This window comes from Megascapheus bottae, chromosome 14 (assembly GCF_031878675.1).
Source record: "Megascapheus bottae isolate mThoBot1 chromosome 14, mThoBot2.hap1, whole genome shotgun sequence".
NCBI lineage: Eukaryota > Metazoa > Chordata > Mammalia > Rodentia > Geomyidae > Megascapheus > Megascapheus bottae.
In genome coordinates, this window is record NC_143522.1 from 11,656,006 (window position 1) to 11,681,734 (window position 25,729).

The window sequence follows — 25,729 nt, forward strand, 5'->3', positions numbered from 1 at the left end:
AGTTCACTGACTTTTTAGTAACAACTTGTTTTCTTTGAGAGATAAAGAAAATAATATCTTCTCTTTAAGACGGGGCACTGATGGCTGGGGAAGTAATTTAAGCACCTACAGCACCTACCTAGCAAGCAGGATACTAGGAAAGAAAAACTGAACTGAAGAATTTTAGGAGACATAACAAAGAGTTATCCTAGTTTCTATAGTTTCTAACTGGCAAAAGAAAGAAATAACAACCATCAGCAGAAAAGACTGTGTCTGCATCTAAAATAGTTGGAAATGATAGGTAATTTTTAATTTTCCCAGAATAATAATAGTTAAAAGTAAACGTGAGAAATTAGTTCCATTAAGTACTCTTTGGGGGGGGGCAGTCATGGGGCTTGAACTCAGTGCCTGGGCACTGTCCCTGAGTTTTTCAGCTCAATGCTACTGTTCTATCCCTTGAGCCACAGCACCACTTCTGGTTTTCTGGTGGTTAACTGAAGATAGGAGTCTCACGGACTTAAGGACAGAAGTTTGGCCTAGTGTTAGAGGCTTCCCTTGCATGCACGAAGACCCGGGTTAGATTCCTCAGTACCACATACATAGAAAAAAGCCGGAAATGGTGCTGAGGTTCAAGTGGTAGAGCTCTACCCTTGAGAAAGTCCAAAGACTGTGCTCAGGTCCTGAGCTGAAGTCCAGGACTGGCAAAAAAAAAAAAGAGTTTCACAGATTTTAGTGCCCATGCTGGCTTTGAACCACGATCCTCAGGTCTCAGCCTTCTGAGTAGCTAGGATTACAGGCGTGAGCCACAGCACCCAGCTGCTGTTAGTGCTTTACCACCTTGAACTACAGTGCTACACCCGGTTTTCAGGTGGTTAATTGGAGGTGAGTCTCACAGACTTTCCTGCCGGGGCTGACTTTGAACTGCAATCCTCAGATCTTAGCCCCATGAGTTGTTAGGATTACTGGCACCCAACTAAAATAGCCAATTTTTTTTTTTTTCCCCCAATCTTGGGACTTGAGCTCAGGGCCTGGGAACTGTCCTTGAGCTTTTTTTTGTTCAAGGCTAACACTCTACAAACTTGAGCACAGCAGCACTTCCAGCTTTTTATGTGTATGTGGTACTAAGGAATTGAATCCAGGGCTTCGTGCACGCTAGGCAAGCACTTTAACCACTAGGCCACCCTCCCACCCAAATTGCCACTCCTAAAGAGAAGAAAAATATTCCAAAGCTCATCTACTAGTAGATCATAGCTGTCAAGAGAAGTTTTCAGTTTATTTAAAATTAACTCCATGCTGAGTCAGTAGCACATTCTAAACAGATAATTGGAAAGAATTCCTATTTAAATCTTAAGTTCTTAATTTGCATAATTATCCTGTACTATGTAGACTGAGTGTGTGGCACTTTTTTTTTTTTTTTTTTGGCCAGTCCTGGGCCTTGAACTCAGGGCATGAGCACTATTCTTGGGCTTTCTCAAGGTTAGAGCTCTACCATTTGAACCAAAACACCACTTCCGGCTTTGATACTAAGTCTTACTTTGATACTAAGTCTTGATTCTCAGCCGGGACAACTTCGCTTCCAGGGTACATTTTGGCAATACCTGCAGACATTTTTGGTTATCACTGGAAGAAAGGTGTTACAGGCATCCAATGGATAGACAGAGGCCAGAGATGTTGCATCCTACAATGTACAATCCAGTTCTATCTCCTAGTGACCAACAAGAAACTATCTGACCCAAAATATCAGCTGTTGAGAATAAAAGAACATGTTGTACTAAGGTTATCTCCTATCAGCTGAGTCTGATAAACTGATTTATTTTACCTACACAATATTTCTAAATCTTAATTGCCAACATGCAAATTTTTGGCTTATAATGAAATGTGGTTGTCCTAGAAAGTCTGGAGCCATATTCCAGCCATGTTTGTACTCTCCAGTCTACTCTCTTATCTTTTTTTTTTTGTGGGTCATGGGGCTTGAACTCAGCCTGGGCTCTGTCCCTGAGCTCAAGGCTACCGCCCTACCCCTAGGCCTGGCCATTGTCCCAGTGCTCTTTAGCTCAAGCCTACTACCCTACCCTTGAGTTAAACCTTACTTCCTGTTTTCTAGGGGTTAATTGGAGATAAAAGTCTCAGCTCCATTTGTGCCCGGCTGGCTTTGAACCTTGATCCTCAGATCAGCTCCTGAATAGCTAGGATTACAGACATGAGCCACCTGCTGGCACATTGGTTTTATTTACTTTCTATCATTTTTGTTTTTGTCAGTCCTAGAGACTGAACTCAGGGCCTGAGCACTGTCCTTAGGCTTTCCTCAAGGCTAGTGTTCCACCACTTGAGCCACAGGACCACTTACAGCTTTTCTATATATGGTACCAAGGAATCAAACCCCGGTCTTCATGTGTACTAGGCAAGTACTCTACCACTAGGCTAAACTCCTGGCCCTACTCTTTCAAACCCTACCCTTTCAACACTTTTTCTAACTAGGCTGGATAGGCATTTGGCCTTGGGCCCTGTCTTGTTTACATATATACTTGTGTCAGGCACAAAGAAGCCTTATCCCTGGCTGATCACTCCGCCCTGAACTTTCCCACTTTGATTTCCTTAAACTGTTTTCTGTTACTGTTCCCTATTTTCTAACAGCAGCCATAACCCAAATCCAAGCTTTTCCTGTCTTGACTCAACTGGTTAATTTCTGGATGATGCTCAACAACAGTAAAATTAGGTGGACTGATCAAGTAATTTGAGGTTGTGTCGTGAGTCATGATACAGGTCCTCTTCCACTTCTTTCTTGGGGCCTGTGCGGGGCAATTCTAGTGATTCTTCTAAATCCTTCTCTGGATACCTGATGCCAAGTTTTGTAGTCTCATGTATGCTGTAAAGTAAAACATGAAACATTTTTAAATTAAAGGAAGTACTGCAAAGTTTAAGAATGGTTTTAACAGCCAGGCGTGGCAGCTCAGCCTGTAATCCTAGCTACTCGGGAGGCTGAGATATAAGGATTGTGGCTCAAAGCCAGCCACAAAAAAACTGTGAGACTCTTATCTTCAATTAATTACTAGAAAATGAAAAGTAGGGCTGTGGCTCCAGGGGTAGGGTGGAAGCCTAGAGCTGAAGAGCTCAAAGACAATGCTCAGGCCTCTTGACACACACACACACACAAAAAAAATAACAACAAAAAAAAACATGGTGCCAGTAGTTCTTTTCTGTAATCCTAGCTTCTCAGAAGGTGGAGAGCTGAAGATGGCAGTTTGAAGCCAGCTCAGGCAGAACATCTGTGAGACTCATATCCAATTAACCACAAAAAACACAAAACTGAAATGAACTGGGCCCAAGTGGTAGAGAGTACTTTGCTTCAACAACAGGTAGAAAAGCTCAGGGGCAGCACCTAGTCCGAGTTTGGTCTCAGGACTGGCTCAAAAGAAAGGAAGAAGATAAAATTAAAGTTAATAATAGAAAATACTGTACTTTTCTTCCTTTGACTTAGACAATATCAAAATGAATTATGGTGGAAGTGGGGCTAAATGAGTTATCTAGAAGGATTACTTCATGTTATAAAAGATGGAATACTTGATTTATTCAAAGCTGGGCGTGGTAGCTCTCGCCTGTAATCCAAGCTACTCAGGAGGCTGAGATCTGAGGATCAAGGTTCAAAGCCAGCTGGGCACAAGAGGACCTGAGACTCTTATCTTCAATTAAATTCTAGAAAACAGGAAGTAAGGCTTGGCTCAAGGGTAGGGCAGTAGCCTTGAGCTGAAGATCTCAGGGACAGCGCCCAGGCTGAGTTCAAGCCCTATGACCAAAAAAAAAAGAAAAAAATCAAAATGGGGTATATGTAATTTTCCCCCCAAAATAAGTGGAAATTATTTTCACTCAGGGTATTAGGAGCTGAAAAATGATCTGATTCAAATTGAAGGAATCAGTATACAATGCTTAAGACTTTATTTACAGCTACACTATTCTCAGTTCAGATGTGTTATTCAAATGTTAAGTGGTTGTTCTGAAGTTTGTTTAGAGCTGCAGTAAGAAGACAGAGTCTCAGCTTACCTAGGAGAATCTTTGACTTTGGCCTCCCTCCACTGTCTGCTGCCTTGACTCTTGTTTCTCACAAAGTCTTCCTCCAGTCCCACCTGCTTCAGGGTGTCTCGATACTGTTGTTCTGCCTCTTTCCTGGCAAGGTCCTGTGAATGAAATTACCTGTTGTAGCTGTCTTTTGAATTGCCAGATGACTCTTAAATTTCTTGCTTAATCAATATCCTTATAATATATCCCCTTTTACCACCTCCATCTGCCCTAGTGCTAGACAGATTGGCATGAGAATAGTTTCAAGCTTCAGTACAAATGAACCCCCTGAGTGTGTGTGTGTATAATATTTTTATTAGAATATTTTATTATATTTTTGGCTAGGCTTGGGGCTTGAACTCAGGACCTAAACACTGTCCTTGAGCTTCCTCAAGACTAGCACTCTACCACTTAAACCACAACACTACTTCTGGCTTTTTCTGCATATGTGGTACTAAGGGATCAAACCCAGGGATTCAGGCATGCTAGGCAAGTACTCTACCACTAAATCACCTTTCCAGTCCCCTTTGAGGGTATTCTTAAAATGCAAGTCTTACAGGGACCTAGGATTCTGTACTTCTAACAGTTTGGAGCCCCAGCTTTGAAAAGCAAGGACTTAAATTTGTGGGAGACAAATAAAATTCAGATGAAACAAAAGGACTCAAAATATTAAAGATCTAAAAGCAACCAGTCTGTCATTGGGAACACTAAACAGATTTGAAATAACCTGCCTTTAGTACATTCAATAAGTCCAGCACTGTTGCTCATGCTTGTAATTCTAGCTACTCAAGGGGCTGAGATCTGAGGATCAGAATTCAAAAGCCAGCCCATGTCAAAAAAAAAAATCTGTGAGACTCTTATCTCCTTTAACCAGCAATATACTGGACAGGAAGGTGTGTCTCAAGTAGCAGAGACTACCAGTCTTGAGGGGGAAAAGCCAAGAAAGAGATAGAGACCTTGGGGTCAAGTTCCAGAACTGCATAGAAAGTAAGTAAGGTTCAATTTAAAATACCTTTTTTTCATATATTCTTATTATAATTAATAGAAGAGTTACATTATATTCACCAGATAGAAGGTTCATTGCTTCACAGACATTGATACCCTTTCTCATGTCTTGGTCCCCATTTCCTCCCCCCACCCCCACCCAAAATACCTTGAGTCCTAAGGAAAAATTTAAAACCCACCCACTAGAATGTTCCATAATTTCTAAAATGCTTTTTATTCATGGCAGAAAGAAAATGGCAGTTTGATTTTACCTTTGAAATTTGTTCAAAGAGGTAGGGCCGTGTTTGTATTCTCTTCTTCATTTCTTCCAATTCTTTCTTATATTCTCTTTCTCTTTTACGGTCATTGTTCCTGGAATTAACAAGATTTCTAGAAAGAATTCCATCTTTAATGATCAAAAATAACCTTTCATTCCAGTTAAGCAGAGTAACTCCCAGGCATGTTAATCGCTTACTGTCTGGCAAAAATGTTGATCAATGTTTATGAAAGCATGCGCTGATGACTCCATTTTGCCACTTGCACCCTAAGACAGGGACCCTTTTGACATATGAAGGACACTGACCGATTCTCTTTCAGCTTTGCTTTAAACACCTCCTCCAGGCTTTTATGGGGATCCATGGCTTTTGCACGCAAGGTCACTGATTTAGACATGGCTTGACATTTTCTTTTGTGCTTCTCCAACCACTGAATACTTTCATCTGCTTTGCCCTTTTTTTCAAGTGAAGTTCTAAAGAGAGGAATCAAAATAAAGAGTACAGATGACCAACCAAGGGATATGTAAAGTAATTGTAGAATTCTCTCTGCAAAGTCAGTGGCCTTTTCAGGTAGGACCCTGAGTCCCAAAGTCCCAAAGTCCCAAATACATATAAAAATGCTTAAACTAAACAGCCTTGAGTTGTGAGGATAGCTCAGAGACAAAGTACTTGCCTAGAATGCATGAGGCCCTGGGTTTGATTTCCAGGGAAGAAAGGAATGCTTTTGCTTTCTAGCTGACGCTGACATCTCCCCAAGAAGAATTTCTGAGCCTTTCAAATCAGAGCAGGTTCAGTGACCTGCTTGTCTCCCTCCCTGAATTTTTGTTCCTCCTGGCTACTTTCATCTTTCATGTATGGGCTTTTACATGTCCTTTGCTCTGGAACCTTCTTTCTCTTCAGCATTGTCTGGCTCACTCCTCAATCTTCAGGTGTCATCTTAAACATCCATTCTAAAAGACAAGAGCCTGCCGTCTCAGGTGGGCCCACCTCGTCCTTTCTACTTGTACTCCATAAAACAGTAACTGTGGGCTGGGAGTTTGGCCTAGTGATACAGTGCTTGCCTGGCATGCACTAACACCTGGGTTCAATTCCTCGGTACCACATGCATAGAAAAAAACTGGAAATGGTGCTGAGGCTCGAGTGGTAGAGCTCTAGCCTTGAGAAAGTCCAAGGACAGTGCTCAGGCCCTGAGCTCAAGACCAGGACTGGCAAAAAAAAAAAAAAAAAAAAAGTGTTTGTCCTTATGTATTTCTGTATTTTCTATATTTCTATAGGGTCCCTAAGGAATTTCTAGTCTTGACATTGTCTGCAGACACTGTCTTTATCGGAGAGTCCCTAGACCCTTTGAAGTATCTTTGCAGAGGCCCAGCGTAGAGTGGATTCCAGAATTTAGGCCAAGATTTGAGCACCAAGTCTTGTGTAGCCTGACTGACCACTTACCTGACGGCGGATTCCCTCTTTCTGGTAGCATCTGTGATGTGCACTGGGAGGGTGTTGGCAGAAAGAGAAGCAAGGCCACTCAGAGAACGACTCCTTGCCAGAGGTGTAGCTGGTGGCTGTGGGGAATCCTGTAGGCAAAGAGGGGAGCCATAGTGGGACAGCAGGTATGATTAGGTTCTATCTGAACTAGGAGTCCATGTCTGAAAATGACTGAAAAAGAGGACCTGCCTTTGTTTTCCCCTGGGAATAAGGCAAGGGTAATGAGATCAAGTTTAACAACCAGGCTAAGACTTGAATATTAAATTTAAAAGTTTTCTCAGTTTTTCCTTCCTTTCTTTTCTTCCTTCCTTCCTTCCCTCCCTCCCTTCCTTCCTCTTCTTTCTTGCTTTGCTTGCTTTCCTTTCTTTCATTCTTGTCTGTCTTCCTTCCTTCCTTTTCCTTCTTGCTTGCCTTCCTTCTTTCCTTTCTTTTCTTCTTGTCTGCCTGCCTGGTCCCAGTCCTCCCTCCCTTCTCTCTCTCTCTCTCTCTCTCTCTCTCTCTCTCTCTCTCTCTCTCTCTCTCTCTCTCTCTCTCTCTCTCTCTCTCTCTCTCTCTCTCTGTCTGTCTCTCTCTCTCTCTTTTATGCCATTCCTGGGCCTTGAACTCAGGGCCTGGGTACTATCCTTAGGCTTGCTCAAGGCTACAGCTCTACCACTTGAGCTACAGCACCATTTCTGGCTTTTTTCTTTTTTTTTTTTTTTTTTTTTTTTTTTTTTTGCCAGTCCTGGGCTTGAGCTCAGGGCCTGAGCACTGTCCTTGGATTTTCTCAAGGCTAGAGCTCTACCACTTGAGCCTCAGCACCACCTCTGGCTTTTTTCTATGTATGTGGTACCGAGGAATCGAACCCGGGTCTTCATGCATGCAAGGCAAGCACTTTAACCACTAGGCCAAACTCCCGGCCCCTTCTGGCTTTTTTCTATGTATGTGGTACTGAAGAATCATGCTAGGCAAGCACTCTAGCACTAGGCTAAACTCCTGGCCCTCTTTCTTTTTTTGTGTGCCAGTCCTGGGGTTTGAACTCAGGATGTGACACTGTCCTTGAGCTTCTATGCTCAAGACTAGTGCTCTACCATTGGCCACAGATCCACTTGCAGCTTTTTTTTGCCAGTCCTGGGGACTGAACTCAGAGCCTAAGTGCTATCTTTAGACGTTCTCAAGGCTCTACCACGGGAGCCACAGCACCACTTTTGGCTTTTTTCCTATGTATGTGGTACCAAGGAGTAGAACCCGGTTCTTCATGCATGCTAGGAAAGCACTCTAACACTAGGCCAAACTCCTGGCCTCCAATTCCAGCTTTTTGATGAATAATTGGGGCCAAGAGTATCACAAACTTTCCTGACTGGCTGACTTTGAACAGTGATCCTCAGATCTCAGCCTCCTGAATGGCTAGGATTAGAGGCGTGAGCCACCACTGATGCCCTGCTAAGCCTAAAGTTTTTAAACAATGTGAAGAGTTCTTTGGTGTTGAGAAAGGGATATAAACAATTGAGACAAATTTTCTGGCTCCTAGACATTTCTTCAAAAATCCCTCAAAAGAGGGATGAAGGATTCCTGCAGTTTTACGTTTACAAGAATGTGGATCTGGTTCTAGTTGAGCTATTTGTTTGCCTGCTTACTTGCTTTAATTAAGGTAGAATAAGCCAGATGCTGGTGGCTCATGCTTATAATCTTCAGTAGGCTAAGATTTAAGGATCATGGTTCAAAGACAGCTTGAGCAGAAAAATCTGAGATCTGTGTCTCTGCCTACCACCAAGTTAAAAGTAGAAGTGTGGCTCAGGTGGACAGCACTAAGCTTAAGCAAAAAAAAAGCTTAGGGACAATGCCCTGAATTCAACTCTCAGCACTGGCACACATCTAAAAGAAAGCTAAGCAAGAAGTGCAGGCCTTGAGTTCAAGACCCACTACTAGAAGTGCTTTCCTTTAAGATCTGGGCCCATCCTGTATGTCAAGCCTCAGATACCCCTGCCTGGACTCACCTTTCTCTCTCTAGTGGCAGGAGTCTCACAGGGCCGTGGGGTGTGGTGCAGGCTGGCAGTCCTCAGCAAGAAGGGCTTGTTACGAGTTGCCTCTCGTGTCTCCCTTCTCTTGGCAGCTCTTCGCTGGAAGGCCTTGTAAAGGGCCTCGTAATCAGGCACAGAAGGGTTCACCTGAGGCTGGAATCCAAAGTCAGTCTGTAGAAAGCTCAGCTTTTCTTCTCGAGTGCGGGTGGCTGTGCGGGACTGAGGGTCGGCCCGGCTGCTAGAGGAGCTGATGGGGGAAGAGGCCATCTGGAGCAGGTCCAGGGCCCTCATCTCGATGCGAATTTTCCTGAAGAGCTCAGCTTCTGTGGAGAAAGAGTCAGGGCAGTGACGGATGAGGAGGGAGCACTGAAGGGCTGCAGTTTTGTTTTGTAGCTCATGCTGGCCTCCAACTCAAGGTCCTCCTGCCTTAGCCTCCTGAGGCGCTAAGATTACATGCACACACCATTGCACCAGGCTCACACTTTTGTTATGTTGTCTCTATGAATGCTTGGGGCTTGAACTCAGGACCTAAGGACTGTCTCTAAGCTGCTTTTTTTTCCCCCCAGCTATGGGGCTTACCCTCAGGGTTTGGACACGATCCCTGAACTCCTTTGCTCAAGGCTAGTGCTCTACCACTGGTGAGCTGCTGCACCACTTCTGGTTTTCTGGTGACTAATTGGAGATAAAGAATCTCATGGACTTTCCTGCTTGGGCTGGCCTTGAACCCCAGTTCTCAAGTCTCAGTTTCCTTAGGAGCTAGGACTATTGGTGTGAGTCACTAGTGCCCAGTGCCCTAAGCTGCTTTTGCTAAGGGCTAGTACTCTATCACTTGGGCCACAGTTGACCTTCCAATTTTTGGGGGAGGTGGAGGAGGTAGTTCATTAGAGGTAAGAGTCTCATAGACTTTCCTGCCTGAGCTGGCTTTGAACCATGATCCTTAGATCTCAGCCTCTTGAATAGCTAGGATTTCAAGTGTCCAGCCATAATTCCTCCTTGAAGGGCAAAGCACAAAGAAGTCAGCCAGCCAGTCTTACCACCCTTATTATCTAGGCAGCAATCAAAGTGATTTTTCTAGATTGCATATTTGATCATGAGACACCTTGCTTCAAATCTGTCAATGGCTCTTTTCTTCGTGTGTGTGTGTGTGTGTGTCTGTGTGTGTGTGCGCATTTTTGGGGACATGGGGCTTGAACTCTGGGCCTGGGTATTGTCCCTGAGCTCTTCAGCTCAAGGCTACTACCCTACCCTTTGAGCCACAAAGCCAACTCCAGTTTTCTGGTGGTTAATTGGAGATAAGAGGTTCATGGATTTTAGTGCCTAGGCTGGCTTTGAACTTTGATCCTCAGATCTCAGCCGCCTGAGTAGCTAGGATTACAGGTATGAGCCACTGAACCTGGCTTCTGTCAGTGCCCTAGGAATGAAGTCCACATTCCTGGGGTGGGGCCCTTGTCCCCACCCCTCATTCTCTCTGACTCTCTTGGCTTCCTCTTGCCTCCAGTCCCTTCCCCCATCCGTTATCAAACTAACCATGCTTCTCCCTCACAGTCAGTCCTAGTGGTCACTTGTTCTGGGTCCTGCCTGAACTGGTCCCACCAGTTCAGTGTGTACAGATGGGGAGGGGCTGAGTGCTTTCCTAGGGATATCTGGCTGGAATCTGCACTGGTCTCAACTGCTCCTTCGGTGTGTCACTGTCTCCACTGTTTCATGTGTACTTGTGAGCCCAGTCTAGAAGACGAGGCTTGGGGGACACCTGGAGGACCTTGCAGGACTCCCTGGTGTATCAACAGGCCCAACCCTCCCTCCTGGCCCGCACAATGTGTATGGGCTCTGGTCCGTGCACCTGAACAGCTATGGCCAAGCCAGGGTGACTATGAACCCTAACTAAATCCTCACAGTGCCTCTGAGGACCTCAGGCAGGAGACGGTAAGTGGCAAGGGTATCTTTACCCTGGAGTTTGTCCCCGAGTGCTGGCTCCAGAACAGACTTGGGGATCCTTCTGGTGGCTTTCTTTTGGGGGACCTTGGCCTTAGGTATGGCAGCCAAGTCTTTCTTTCGAGCAGCTTCTTTTCTCTGCTCCTCCTTCTCAAGGAAGCTAAAGGGCTTCAGGGAGGAGAGGAGAAGTTCTTTTCTCTTCTGGATCCCGGCCCGCCTCCGAGCCTCACTGCGCTCCATGATCTCCTGGTAAAGGGGCAGGTAGACATGTGCAGGCACAGGCTGTGCCCGGAACTGCCGGTGACACTCAGCCTCTTCTTGGCCTTGCCTCTGGGCCTGCAGCCTCTCCTGTTCAAAAGAGGCAGGTGAGGCCAGCCACTGGGCCTTTTTCTGGGCCTCTCGCAGTGTCATGCGGAATGGCTGAGGGACAGTGATGGAGGATGCCCAGGAGCTGACACTTCTGTGCTGGGAAGGAGGCACTGAGCCTGAGGGTGGCTGAGCCTCGCACCTGGGAACGTCAGAGGGAAGGCTGCTCAGAGAGCTACAGCGCCTGGTGGAGCCACACCTGAGAGACAGAAAGCCGATCTGTAGGTAGACAAGAAACTTGAGAGGCCTGGCCCCTCCTTGATCCTCACCCCTCAAGCCTCAACTCAGAAGACCACAAGTGGTGTCTCAGCCTGACACCACACCTCCACTGCCTCCATGCCCACAGCCTTCCCCTGAGGCCTCCCTCCTTCCCACAGGCAATGGGAATGTCTCAGAGTGGATCCAGAAACTGCCACCTTCTATATGGGAGAGAAAACAGAGCAAAGGACAGTAAAGATTTTAGCTAGAGATCCAGTTTAAACCTTGAAGTTCTGAATTTTCTCATCTGCAGATGACAAAAACATAGTATCTGTTTAGAAGGTTGTTGGGGGGAGAGTGAATATTAAGTGAGATAAAATATACAAGCATAGGGGCCAGGAGTTTGGCCTAGTGGTAGAGTGCTTGCCTTGCATGCATGAAGACCTGGGTTTGATTCCTTGGTACCACATATAGAAAAAAGCCGGAAGTGGTGCTGAGGCTCAAGTGGAAGAGCTCTAGCCTTGAGAAAGTCCAAGGACTGTGCTCAGGCCCTGAGCTCAAGCCCAGAACTGGCCAAAAAAAAAAGTCTCAAAAAATATATATACATGCATATATATGAGACTTGGCCAAGGTCAATGGAACTTGTCATGTTGGGGGGCAAGGATGTTAAATCAATTCTAGGGCTTCACTGATATAAACACTGCCCTAAGTGATGTAAGATTGCAGAGTAGGAATCGCAAGTACTTAGCTGGATCCCCTGCTGGAGAGCCTACGTAAGTGGCAAGTTATACAAGTAGTCCCTGACTTGTAGATGAAGAGGAGGAGGCCTGGAGACATGGCATGACTTGCCTGGAGAGGTTTATGGGGGCAGCCATGACTATAGCACCTTACCTCAGAGACCCTGGCAGCGGTGGCTTCCCCCTGCTCTTGTCTTGGAAGAAACTGTCCAGGTCTTCATCACCTTCAGAGCTGATCTCCTCACTTTCTGAGTCAGACTGAAAGAAGGTCTCCAACAGACTCAATCTGCCCTTCTGCTTTAGAATCTGTAGAGTCTCATAAAAGCTCCTGGTGGAGTCTGAAGTAGATTCAGTCTCTTCCTCAGGGCTGAGGAAGTCATGCAGTTTGCCAGCCCTGGGCAAAACCAGCTCATCTTCTGGCTCAGTGTCTGAGGAAGATTTGGGAGGAAATATCTAAGGTGGGATAGAAATAAACTGTGGGTTAATCTATGATCTCAAAGATGTTCCTTCCACTTTGAATAAGCTTCAGTATATTAAGGATTAGGAAGTAACAGAGGAAAATAAAGATGTCTTTGTTCTAAACACATTTCTTTTGGGGGGGGAGGGGAGCATGTCTTGGGGCTTGAACTCTGGCCTGGGCACTGTTCCTGGCTCTTCAGCTCAAGGCTACCGCCCTAACCTTGAGACATACCCCACTTCCCATTTTCTAGTGATTAATTGGAGATAAGAGTCTCATAGCTTTGTATTGCCTGAGCTGGCTTTGAACCATGATCCTCAGATCTCAGCCTCCTGAGCACCTAGGATTAGAGGCGTGAGCTACCATGCCCGGCTTAAACACATTTCACAACTTGCAATTTAATGGCTGTGCCTGGCTGAAGGGCCAGGAGAGTTCAGTGAAGAGCTGAAGCTGGTTCCTTACTCCATTCACTGAAGAAGTCCCTGCTGGAGAAGCTCATTTCCACCATGCATGCTACTTGAGTCTCTGGGAGTCCTCCCATGACCTCGGCCACACTGTGCTCATGCTCTCTCTTTTCTCTCTCTCCTCTCTCTCTCTTTTTCTTTCTCTGTTTCTTTCTTTCTCTATCTCCTCTTTTGGTACCAGTTACAGAGCTTGAACCCAGGATCTGGATGCTGTCCTTGAGCTGTTTTTTTTTTGCCCAATTCTGGTGTTCTACCATTGAGCCACAGTTTAACTTCCAGCCTTTAGGTGGTTATCTGGAGACCAGAGTCTCACAGACTTTCCTTCCCTGGGCTGGTTTTGAACTTGGATCCTCAGATTTGTTTCCTGAGTATTTAAGATGACAGGCATGAGCCACCTGTGCCTTCTCGTTTTCCTTCATTTCTCTATTTGCAGGGAATGAACTTTTGTTAATATACCTAATTAATAATTAGGTTTGTTAATTTGTAGCAGTACATCATGGGATATCATTGGGACCCTGTGTGAAGAGATGGATTTGTAGGGTCAGCTTATCTTGCTTGGTTCTGAGGAGGGTTGGAAAAAGAAGGGGAGCTGGGAATATGGCTAAGTGGCAGAGTGCTTGCCTAGCATGCATGAAGGGGATTTGATTCCTCAGTACCACATACACAGAAAAGGCCGGAAGCGGACCTGTGGCTCAAGTGGCAGAGCACTACCCTGGAGCACAGAGAGGCTCAGGGACAGTGCCCTGGCCCTGAGCTCAAACCTCAGGGCCAGCAAAATAAGGAGAAGGTGGAGGAGGAGGAGAAGGAAGAGAGGAAGAAGAAAAAGAGGAGGAGGAGGAATAGGATGAGGAGTGTTGGGAGCAAGAGTGGAATCAAACTGTACCTTGACTTGCATCAGACCATGGCTTTATTGTCTTATTGCTTTCTGGCCCTATTCTATGTAAATGACCTGAGAATTACCATATGAATGTAACACCTGGAGGTTCCCTGGGTCAGGAGGAGGGAAGAAGGGGGAGTGGAAAATAAACGCGGCAGTCTCGGCAGTCTTTGCCTGGACTGCGGACATCCCGGACCTGGTGTGTCTGTCTCTCTTCCTTTTCTTCCTAGTCCTTGTCCCCTATTTCAGGAACCCCAATCTGCGAACCCTGGTTTGCTGCCGGTTGGCCCCGGCATCTGGCGCCCGAACAGGGACCCTGAAAATCTGGGACGAAGGTGAAGGACCCCTCCCTGTGGTGAGTAACACATCGTAGGACTATTAAGAGAGGATCTTAAGAGAGTGTATAGTCAGGAGTAAAAATTATGGGTCAAGTTAATAGCCATAGGTTATATCTACCGATCTTAACAGGCCTACTTGAAGCCCACGGAACGTGGGCGGAAAAAGGGGTGCTTCAGAGCTTCCTACAGTTTGTCGAGGAGGCATGCCCGAGGTTTATAGAGGAGGAATTCCAAAAAACCTGGCAGCGGATGGGAAAAAGAATTCAAGAATATTATAATGTATATGGCCCCGAAAAGACCCCAGAAGAGGCTATTGATGTATGGAATATAGTAAGTGAATGCATAGATCCTCTACATGAGAATGCTGAACTTAATCTTGAATTAAGGGAAATTTATGAGTTAAAGGACCCTTCTGAAAAACCTGAGGCTGAGCCATATGCCGCAGCCCAAGAGAGTCTAAGTGAGATCTTGAAAAGGGAACAACAACCAGTAGATATTGAGTATCAGAATTCAGGTTTGAATATCAAGGAGGAAAGTTATGATGAGTCAATGGAGGGCCGGGTGGCTACGATAGAGAAGTTAGAAGAAATGCTACATCTTCTATCGAAAATGGGGATAGAGCAGAGAGCCCCCCCAGAAGTAGGAAAGAAATATGACCCTCAGGCCACTATGGTGTCTGATTCTAAACCTTACCCCTCACACCCACCGCCTCCGGCTGCAGCCTTACGGCCTCAATCCCTTTTTCAACCTTTAGGCAAGCCTAAAGGCCCTAGCAACAAGTCCCTTTTAACAGGCACTACAACCAGGCACAGTGCATCGCAATTAAACCTGACTCAGGCTGCTAGAGAGAGGGAAGATATTTCAGGGCCTCGATGCTTCCCTAGTTTAGTTGATCATGATGAACAAGTATACCATCAACCTGTTCCTGTTAAACTATTACAGGATTTAAAGAGTGCCTGCTCCCAATATGGGCCAACTGCCCCTTTTACTCAAGTAATATTGGAGGCCGCGTGTGCTGGTATTGCATGCCCAAATGACTGGAAGCGGCTTGCCAGAGCATGCCTTAATGCAGGAGAGTACTTATTATGGGAGACAGAGTTCACTGCACAGTGTCGGGCTAAAATTGAAACAAATAGGTCTAAGAACCTGCCTTACACTTTTGATCAGTTGTTAGGAGAGGGAACCTATAAAAACACCGAAGATCAATTGGGTTATGCAAAGGAGGCCTATTTACAAATAAATGCTGCGGCGAGAGAGGCTTGGAAAAAGTTACGCAACTCCAATCGTACAAAAAATCTAGTAGAAGTTAAACAGGGACCGAATGAACCTTATCTAGAATTTTTGTCTCGATTAATGGAGACTGCAGACTGCCTAGTACAAGATGAGAATGCAAGGAAGAGTATAGTTAGACACATAGCCTATGAAAATGCCAACGCCGCCTGTCAGGCGGCTATCAGACCCCATAGGAATAAGGGAGGAATCACGGACTTTATTTCACTGTGTGCTGATATTGGACCCTCCCATGTACAAGGCCTTACTTTAGCCGCCGCTCCTCAAGGAAAGACTGTTACTGAGTCTCTAAAATATAGAGGTCAGCAGCATTCTCGGGATGCTAGACCCCCAGGGCGTTGCTTTTCTTGTGGACAAATAGGACATTGGATGACGCAATGCCCACGCCAGGCCAGGCAAAAGAGAGAAAAATCACCTGGCACATGTCCACGCTGTGGTAAAGGGAAGCACTGGGCTAAAGATTGCAAGTCAGCAACAAATCGCAATGGCTGCCCGTATTTGGGAAACTGGAGAAGGGGCCAGCCCCTGGCCCCGCAAAACCATGGGGCAGTCCCTCCCTCTTCTCGGCCACAAGTGCATCTTCTAACAACCCCCCAAGATCAGTCTCCGGCCTCCTCCATGCCACCCCAGGAAGTGCAGGATTGGACCTCTGTTCCTCCACCTGCTCAGTATTGACCCCAGAGATGGGGACACAAGCTCTCCCCACGGGGGTCTTCGGCCCCCTTCCCCCGGGAGTGGCTGGATTGCTGTTAGGGCGAAGTAGCTCAGCCCTTAAAGGGATACAGATTACACCTGGCAAAATTGACCAGGATTTTACTGGAGAAATCAAAGTTATGGCCTCTGCCCTGAAACACGTGGTATCGATCCCAGCCTGTCAAAAATTAGCACAATTAATACTTGTGCCTTTACCTCCCGGGGAGACTGCTAATTCCCCATGTGGACAGAGAGGATTTAGATCTTCTGATATCTATTGGGTACAAAGCATAAAACAAGAGAGGCCTGAGATGACTATATTTATACAAGAAAAGCCCTTTAAAGGAATATTAGACACTGGAGCAGATGTGTCTGTGATATCTAAAAAACATTGGCCAGCCCAATGGCCCCTGACAACCTCTATGACTTCCCTACAGGGGGTTGGGCAAGCAACTGACCCACAGCAGAGCAGTGCGATCCTTGTTTGGAGAGATGAGGAAGGGCACTCTGGTCATTTTCAGCCATTTGTCTTGGATCATCTGCCAATTAATTTATGGGGTCGTGATATCATGGAAAAAATGGGAGTGTATATGTTTAGTCCTAGTGCTGCGGTCACTAAGCAGTTACTTGATCAAGGCCTCCTCCCCTTTAGGGGACTAGGCCGAGCAGCACAGGGGGAGCTAGAGCCACTCCAACCCCAGTCTCACCCTACGAGACAAGGATTAGGGTATTCTTTAACGAGGGCTGTAGTTTGTCCTGCCCCTCATGCTGATCCCATAAATTGGCTCTCTGAACAACCGGTATGGGTCGAACAGTGGCCTCTTTCTCTAGAAAAGATCATTGCAGTACAGCAGCTGGTACAGGAACGGCTGGACTTGGGACATGTGGCCCCTTCTAACTCTCCATGGAATTCTCCAATTTTTGTTATAAAGAAAAAGTCAGGTAAATGGAGGCTGCTACAGGATTTGAGAAAGGTCAACGCCACAATGGAACTGATGGGGGCCCTACAGCCTGGCTTGCCTTCACCCATGGCAATCCCAAAGGATACTTATAAGATTATTATAGATTTGAAGGATTGTTTCTATACTATACCCCTGGTGCCTCAAGACTGTAAGCGCTTTGCCTTCAGCGTCCCCTCTGTTAATTTTAAAGAACCCATGAAGCGATATCACTGGCTTGTGCTTCCACAGGGCATGGCAAATAGCCCAACTTTATGTCAAAGTTTTGTAGCTAGAGCCATTTCTTCCACTCGTGAAAAATTTTCTTCTGTTTATATTGTTCATTATATGGATGACATCTTGTTGGCTTGTTCTGACCCTATCGTCGTACGACAAGCCTTTGGACAACTAAAGCAAGATCTGAGCCTCTTTGGCCTTATAATAGCAGCTGAAAAGGTTCAGGAACACCCCCCTTTTACATATCTAGGCCATATATTAGGCCCACACTATTTTAAAAGCCAAAAAATACAATTAAAAACTTCACACTTAAGAACTCTTCATGATAGGGCCCGGGAGTTTGGCCTAGCGGTTAAAGTGCTTGCCTAGCATGCACAAAGACCCGGGTTCAATTCCTCGGTATCCCACATACACAACCAAGCCGGAAGTGGCAGAGACGAGACACAACCAAGCCGGAAGTGGCAGAGACGAGACTGCAACAAGCGACAGAGAGCGAAAGCAAGCAAGCGGAGCCCAACCGAGTGGTGGCCGGAGCGAGCGGGGCCGGAGCGAGCAGGGCCGGAGCGTGCGGGAGCGAGCCGAGCCAGAGCCAGCGAGGCCGGAGCGAGCGGGGCCAGAGCGAGAAGGGGCCGGAGCGAGCGGGGCCAGGAGCGTGAGGGAGCGAGCCTGACCGGAGCGAGCGGGGCCGGAGCGAGCGGGGCCAGAAAGAGAAGGGGGCCAAAAAAAAAAAAAAAAAAAAAAAGAACTCTTCATGATTTTCAGCAATTCTTAGGAGATATAAATTGGCTTGGGCCTTATCTAAAGCTCTCCACAGGAGAGTTAAAACCCCTCTTTGATCTCTTAAAAGGAGATACCAACCCTACATCCTTGCGCGAATTAAATCCTGACGCCAGGAGGGCCATCCAAATTGTAGAAAAGGCAATTTCCCAGCAACAAGTGACCTATTGTGACTATTCTAAACCATGGGGAGTTTATATTTTAGCTACTTCTCACTCCCCAACTGCTGCATTGTGGCAGGATGGCCCACTTTTATGGCTTTATCTACCATCAACACCCGGCAAAGTGCTGACCCCCTACTACGAATTGGTAGCTAATCTGATACATATGTGCCGAGTGGATTCCCGTAAATATTTAGGCCAGGAACCTCATTTTATCTGTGTCCCATATAATCTACAACAGCAAGATTGGCTATTCGCCCATTGCGATTCTTGGGCCATTGCTTGGGCCAATTATATGGGGAAAATTTTGCATCACTACCCGTCTAACAAACTTCTCCAATTTGCTGCGTGTCATACGTTTCTATTTCCTTCCATAGTACAGGCCTCGCCTTTATCTTCTGCTGCTTTGGTATTTACAGATGGATCCTCTAATGGAATGGCTGCTTTGACCATTAATGGGAAAACTCAATCTTGGGTTACGGGTTTTTCCTCCGCCCAAGAGGTGGAATTAGAGGCTGTTTTACAAGCACTCGTCCTGTTACAAGACGAGCCCTTTAACTTATATTCAGACAGTCAATATGTAATTCGTGCTCTTCAAGTCATAGAAACTGTTCCCTTTATTGGAACTACTAACTCCAATATTCAGACCCAATTTCGCCAAGTACAAACTTTGCTTTGTTCTCGCAACCACCCTTGTTTTTTTGGCTTTGTTCGAGCTCACACTAATCTTCCTGGCCCTTTAAGTGAGGGCAATGCGGTTACTGACTCCGCCACCAGAGTTTACTTAACTCAGGTTGAACTTGCTAAGCAGTCACATGCCATCCATCATCAAAACAGTCGAGCCTTGCACCGACAGTTTAAATTATCTAGAGAAGCAGCACGACAAATAGTTAAGATTTGCTCCAACTGTGTCCCTTTTTCACCAGCCCCCCATTTAGGCATAAATCCACGAGGACTGCTTTCTAATCACATTTGGCAGATGGATGTCACACATGTTCCATCATTTGGCCGATTAAAATATGTTCATGTTACTGTAGATACTTATTCTAATTTTATCTTGGCCACCCCCCTTGCTGGGGAAGCCACTAAACATTGTATTTCTCACTGCATTCGATGCTTTGCTGAGATGGGGATTCCCTCGCAAATACAAACAGATAATGGCCCTGGCTATGCAAGCCGAGCAGTTCAATCCTTCTGCCATTCCTATAATATTACTCATATTACAGGCATTCCTTACAATCCTCAAGGTCAAGGCATCGTGGAGAGAGCTAATGGATTATTAAAACATCAAATTGCTAAAATACAGAAAGGAGAGTCATATCCTGCTACCCCTGTGAATATACTTAATCATGCCTTATTTGTTTTAAATTTTTTGAATTTGGATTCAAATAATTTATCTGCTGCTCAGTGATTCTGGGAAAAAAGAGCGCAGCGTCCTTTTGCCTTAGTAAAGTGGAAGGATCTCCTAACTGGTGCTTGGCATGGACCCGATCCTGTTCTAACCTGGGGTCGAGGGCATGTATGTGTTTTTTCACAAGGAGAAAATGACGCCCGCTGGCTGCCTGAACGCTGCATTCGGATCGTGGAGAGTGACAGTGGCCATCCAAGCAGCGACTCACTGGGCCTACACCCCCAACCCTCCAGTGGTGCATCCTGCGACGTGAGAAGGACCTGAGTTATTTGTGCATGTCAATCGGGACTGCTACTGATCCACTTGTTCCACACATTCATATGAGCTGTGTTTCTCCTCCTTTTACTATTATGTAGGGACCTTTTAACATATTTATTCACTCTACACAATTTAATATGTGACATTATTTTGTCTTTACCAGCCCTCTTCTTAATAACCTTTTTTGTAAAAGATGCCCAGGTGAAAAGCAAAGGCCTCCAGAGGTAAGTAGAAGTCGACCGACCCCCTTGTATGTCTGCGTTTTATTTTATTTTATTTTATTTTTGTTTGTTTGTTTGAAAAGGTGCACTGTGGGCCTAAAACAGAGGCCTGGGTGGTCAAGGGACGCCTTGACCCCCTCTCCCCTTCTGAGTTTCTTGTCGATAACAAGGCATACCTGAGAGTCCCACCAGCAAGACATGTCTAATTCTAAAAATAACTGTTTGGTGAAAACATTCATTTGAGCTCATGTTTTTTTTTGTGTGTGTGTTAAGTGTATCTGATTGAGTCCAATTTTCTTGTTATATGTCAATGTCTGATTATTTAAAAGTCTCCGTTTCTCTGTCTTGTTCGTGTTACATATTTTTCCTTGTCCAGTTTTGTCTTTAAAATTGGTACCATTTCTAAGTATGGATCCTTATGGTTTTTCTGTGCATACTCAAGCACACATCCTTGTTATTTATTTGAACATTTCTGGGCCTAGCATGGCCGCTCCCCCATGTCTGCAATTGTAACAAGCCCTGGAAAAATAAATTCCAGCTAAGTTGCCTTGCAAAAAGTTTTGTTTTGAACCTGGTTCTCACCTGTAAGAGTAAAATTGGCAAAACTCTCTTGACACAAACTTCCGGAAGTTGAACGGCCGATATTAATTTTGCGCACTTTATGATCTTTGAGTATGAATGTGTGTGAATGAGTGAGTGAATATGTTCAAGGTTAAATTGTCAGCATGCTGTATAAAACAATGGTTGAGCTCATTTGAAACAAAGGCAATTGGGTAAATCTAAGTCTAAACTTCAAGAAAATTATTAGGTTTGAATGTTTCCTATGTCTTAAAAGTATTATTGCATTGTTTTAAAGAAAAACTGGTAAAAAGTATTTTTCTAAAGATCCTGAAATCTGCATTTTAAAAATCTGGTATTGCAATACATACAGCTGTTTACATTGTAAACATTGTATCCTGTTCAGCACAGAGGTGTTAGGGAATTTGGGATTTATTACTTTAAGTTAAAGTTTGGAAACATGTATTAGAGATTTAAATGTAAAATTGTTCATTAACGTCAGAAATTTTGCCTGTCCTTTCTTGCAAACTGACACTAGAAATCTGATGGTAAAATGTGGATAATGTGATTAGTATTTTAAAGGAATGTTTAAAGGTTTATCTCCATGCTATTGGGTGTATTTTAAAAAGGAGAGGAAACTAAGTCCAGACTTAGACTTTTGGTGCACTGATGTCTATAGTTCTTGAATTAGGGAAAAACTGTTATTTGAGTTTAAACTGTTGTTGGAGTTCTAGACAGTAATCTAAACTGCAAAAGAGCCCTTTTTTCTAAAAGGCAAGAGGAGTGCCTTGAGCCTTAGGGGGCCTGAAGGCAGAAGGAGTTCTTTGTGCCCTTAAAGGTTTTTCAATTGCAAATAAAGGCTAAGGTGTTAATTGTTTAAGCCAGTATCAGTAAAAGTTATTAAGAACATTGGAAATGGGTTTCTAAACAATATTTGAAAGTGAAGTTGTCTTAAATGTTTAAAGAAAGAGAAAAAAGGAAAATTAGGACTACCAAAGTAATTGCTTAATTGCTATTTCAGCTTGCTCTTGTAAGTTACCTTATAGCAACTTCCAGCTAGCCCATGGAGAAGGACAGCAATCCTTATTCAGATGTAACTTTGGCTTTTACCAGGTTCTAGGTAAGCTCATGCTTAGAGACTATTTCTGTGTTGACCACCTTGTTGCTTTAATTGGAGTAACGTGGCCTTTTGTAGGACTCATTGATCTGAAAGCCGCAGCTTTGAGCCTGCCCGGGCAAAGCAAAGTCCCTGTGAGACTATGGTGTCTAATCTGCCAGCAGGATGCTGGGACAGAGTTGCTTTGGAGCTTGAAGTGGCAGAGTGCTAGCTCTGAGCTAAAAAGCTGGGGGGAAGCACTCAAGTACCAAGCTCGGGACTCATAGTGGTAGGGTGCTAGCCTTGAGCTGGAGAGCTGAGAGACAGTACCCAGGCCCCGAGTTCAACTACAGCAACCAACAAAGTGAAATGCCAATGGCATGTTTATCCCTGTGTGGAGAGACACTGCTGGGACACGAAAGCCTCTGCTTGGATGGCAGAGATGGTGTCAGATCTTAGTCACTTGTGCTTGGCCAATCAAATTAATCAGAGCTGGGAGGTCATAGAATAGTTTGTAAGCATGCCTTACTAATGCCCGTGCCTTTCATAACTGGGCAGGAACTTGTCAATCTTCTGTGATAGTGGGTAGTTTAAAGTCCTAATTGAGCAAAATTTTTATTTTTTATTTTTGACACCAGCCACAAATTCAGGAAAAGTTTGTGGATCTATTAATCTGTGGCTTGTGTCTCTATTAATCTGTTTAGATCTGACAACTGAAGCATTGTTAAGGTTGCAGAAATTTAGTTCCCCAGACAATCAAGAAAAAGCCTTTGCAAATGGGTGCTAGGTAAGCTACACTATTGTAGCCAAGGATAGTTTGTGCAGTTGTTGAATGTCAAGTATGATCTCTAGTTTGGAGTAGATTGTTGTTCCTGGTGTCTAATCCTTGCAACCCCTTGATAAAACAGGCTGGGCTTCTTAAGGTCCCTGGTCAAGCGGGGAGACAACGCCCCTGAGTCAGCTTGAAGAAGTCACGGAAGTTGAATCTCCGCCCATCAATCCCCGTTGGACCAAGGGACCAAAGTCATTTTTGGAAAATGTGACAGGATAAATTAGGGGTATAGAAAAGAGTAAAAATTGCACTTGTGTTTCTTTTAAAATAAAAAACGGGGGACATGTTGGGAGCCAGAGTGGAATCAAACTGTACCTTGACTTGCATCAGACCATGGCTTTATTGTCTTATTGCTTTCTGGCCCTATTCTATGTAAATGACCTGAGAATTACCATATGAATGTAACACCTGGAGGTTCCCTGGGTCAGGAGGAGGGAAGAAGGGGGAGTGGAAAATAAACGCGGCAGTCTCGGCAGTCTTTGCCTGGACTGCGGACATCCCGGACCTGGTGTGTCTGTCTCTCTTCTTTTTCTTCCTAGTCCTTGTCCCCTATTTCAGGAACCCCAATCTGCGAACCCTGGTTTGCTGCCGGTTGGCCCCGGCAGAGGAGAAGAGAAGGAGGAGGAGGAGGAGAAGAAGGAGGAGGAGGAGCAGCAGGAGCAGCTGAGCACTAGTGAATCATACTTGTAATCCTAGCTACTCCTATCTCCACTTCTGGAAGAGCTGAGACCACATGCATGGGCCACCGTGACTAATTAATATTTTTTTGGCCATTTTTGGGACTTGAACTCAGGGCCTGGGTGCTGTCCCTAAGCTTTTTTGCTCAAAGGTAGCACTCTACCACTTGAGCCACAGCACCACTTCTGGTATCAAGGAATTAAACCTAGGGCTTCATGTATTCTAGGCAAGAACTCTACCACTAGCCATTACATACACACATACATACATTTATTTATCCTCTCCTTTCTTCCTTTCCTTATTTCCCATTCTCGCTGTTTTTCTCTTCTTTTTTTTTTCCTTCTTCCAATGTTGGGGTGTTAAACCTAGGTATTCTACACTTGAGCCATGCCTTTAGCTCTTTTGATTTCATTTCGTTTTTGAGATTGGGTCTCACTACTTTGCCCAAGCTGCCTTCAAATTCCTCCCTCATCCAAGTGCTGAGTAGATGACATTGTAAGTATGTACCATAATGCATAATGCCCAGATCTTTTTTTGTGTGTGTGGGTCATGGGGCTTGAACTTGGCTTGGATGCTATCCCTCAGCTCTTCAGCTCTCAAGGCTACTGCCCTACCCTTGAGCCAAGCCCCACTTCCCATTTTCTAGGAATTAACTGGAGAGAAGAGTCCCAGGTTCTTTTGTGCCTGGGCTGGCTTTGAACCTTGATCCTCAGATCTCAGCCTCCTGAGTAGCAAGGATTACAGGCATGAACCACCAAGCCCAGCTTATGCCCAGATCTTTTACTTTAAAAAATATAGCCTCGGGCTGAGAGTTTTGCCTAGTGGTTAAAGTGCTTGCCTAGCATGCATGAAGACCCAGGTTCGATTCCTCGGTACCACATACATAGGAAAAAACCGGAAGTGGTGCTGAGGCTCAAGTGGTAGAGCTCTAGCCTTGAGAAAGTCCAAGGACAGTGCTCAGGCCCTGAGCTCAAGCCCAGGACTGGCAAAAAAAAAAAATATAGCCTCACTGGCATATAAATTCTACAGTTTACAATTCACTCACTCAAAGAGTATAATTCAGTGGCTTATAGTATGTTTCTCAACATGTTAGAACATGACTACCCCAAGTAGTCATTGTCTATTTTCTCTTAACCTTCCTACACAGTTCTCACCCACCTAATCTAAGCAATCACCAATGTATACACAACGTTTTGTGTACACATTTGTGTATACTTTTTTTTTCCTGTGTGCCTGTCCTGTGGTTTTTGGTTTCTTCTGGTACTGGTACTTGAACTCAGGGCTTGGGAACTCAGAGCCTTTGCTTTTTTATTCAAGGTTAACACTCTACCACTTGAGCCATGCCTCCAGTTCTGGCTTTTTGATGGTTAATTGGAGAGAAGTCTCACAGACCCAGGGGCTCACGCCTGTATTCCTAGCTGCTCAGGAGGCTGAAATCTGAGGATCAAGGTTCAAAGCCAGCAGGGCACTAAAGTTCCTGAGACTCTTCAATTAACCACCAAAAAACCGTAAGTCAGGCTGTGGATCAAGGGGAGGGCAGTAGCCTTGGGCTGAAGAGCTCTGGGACAGAGCGCCCAGGCCTAGAGTTCATGTGCCACAACCAACAAAACGTTTCAGACTTTTATGTACGGGCTGGCTTTGAATCTCGGTCCTCAGATCTGAGATTCCTGAGTAACTAGGATTATGGGCATGAGCTACCTGTGCCCTGCTAGGGGCAATTTCTCTGCCTCAGTTGTTTTCTATAAAATGAATACAATTATACTTCTGAGTACAAGGTTGTTGAGAGAATACTACTACTACTTCTAAAAAAACAACTGTGGGCCGGGAGTTTGGCCTAGTGGTTAAAGTGCTTGCCTAGCATGCATGAAGACCCGGGTTCGATTCCTCGGTACCACATACATAGAAAAAAACCGAAGTGGTGCTGAGGCTCAAGTGGTAGAGCTGTAACCTTGAGAAAGTCCAAGGACAGTGCTCAGGCCCTGAGCTCAAGCCCAGGACTGGCAAAAAAAAAAAAAAAAAAAAAAAAAAAAAAAAAACACAACTGCGTGTCACTGCTATGGTCTTAAACCTGGATAAGAGTTCTCCTGCCCTAAGACAAATCCCGATGGGTTTTAAAGCCATCCCTCCTCGCCAAGACCCTATCGCCTGTTTCCATGGCAACGCCAAACACTGTTGTCTCTAAGGCCATCTTTACTGGATGCACTATTACTTTCCCCCTTCTGGTTTCTCGTCTCACCTGACCGCTGCTCTCGGAGTCCTCGGAGGCTCCCGCAGGCCTCCCCACAGTCATCTTCACAACCTGGCAGAGCTGGGGCAGCGGCGACAGCCTCAGCGACAGCAGCGCTAGCGGCCGGACAGCGCCCACTGCGGCCCCTTTTTTCCTCAGAGGACCGAAAGTCGCTTTCTGATTAGTCTATTTCCTCACTTCCGGTTTTAGGGA

General features: G+C 45.2%; 1 protein-coding gene across 1 annotated transcript; it reads right to left on the minus strand.

Moving 5' to 3' along the window:
• Fam161b (FAM161 centrosomal protein B) lies at nt 1-25,658 on the minus strand. Its single transcript, XM_090344459.1, has 9 exons — nt 25,526-25,658; nt 12,158-12,456; nt 10,717-11,267; nt 8,747-9,093; nt 6,732-6,859; nt 5,600-5,764; nt 5,289-5,388; nt 4,018-4,151; nt 1-2,845 (listed from the first exon to the last, which is right to left on the minus strand). Exons 1-9 carry the CDS (start codon nt 25,577-25,579, stop codon nt 2,692-2,694), a joined length of 1,932 nt encoding a protein of 643 aa, XP_090200585.1. The 5' UTR covers nt 25,580-25,658; the 3' UTR covers nt 1-2,691.
• Nucleotides 25,659-25,729: the final 71 nt, after the last annotated feature.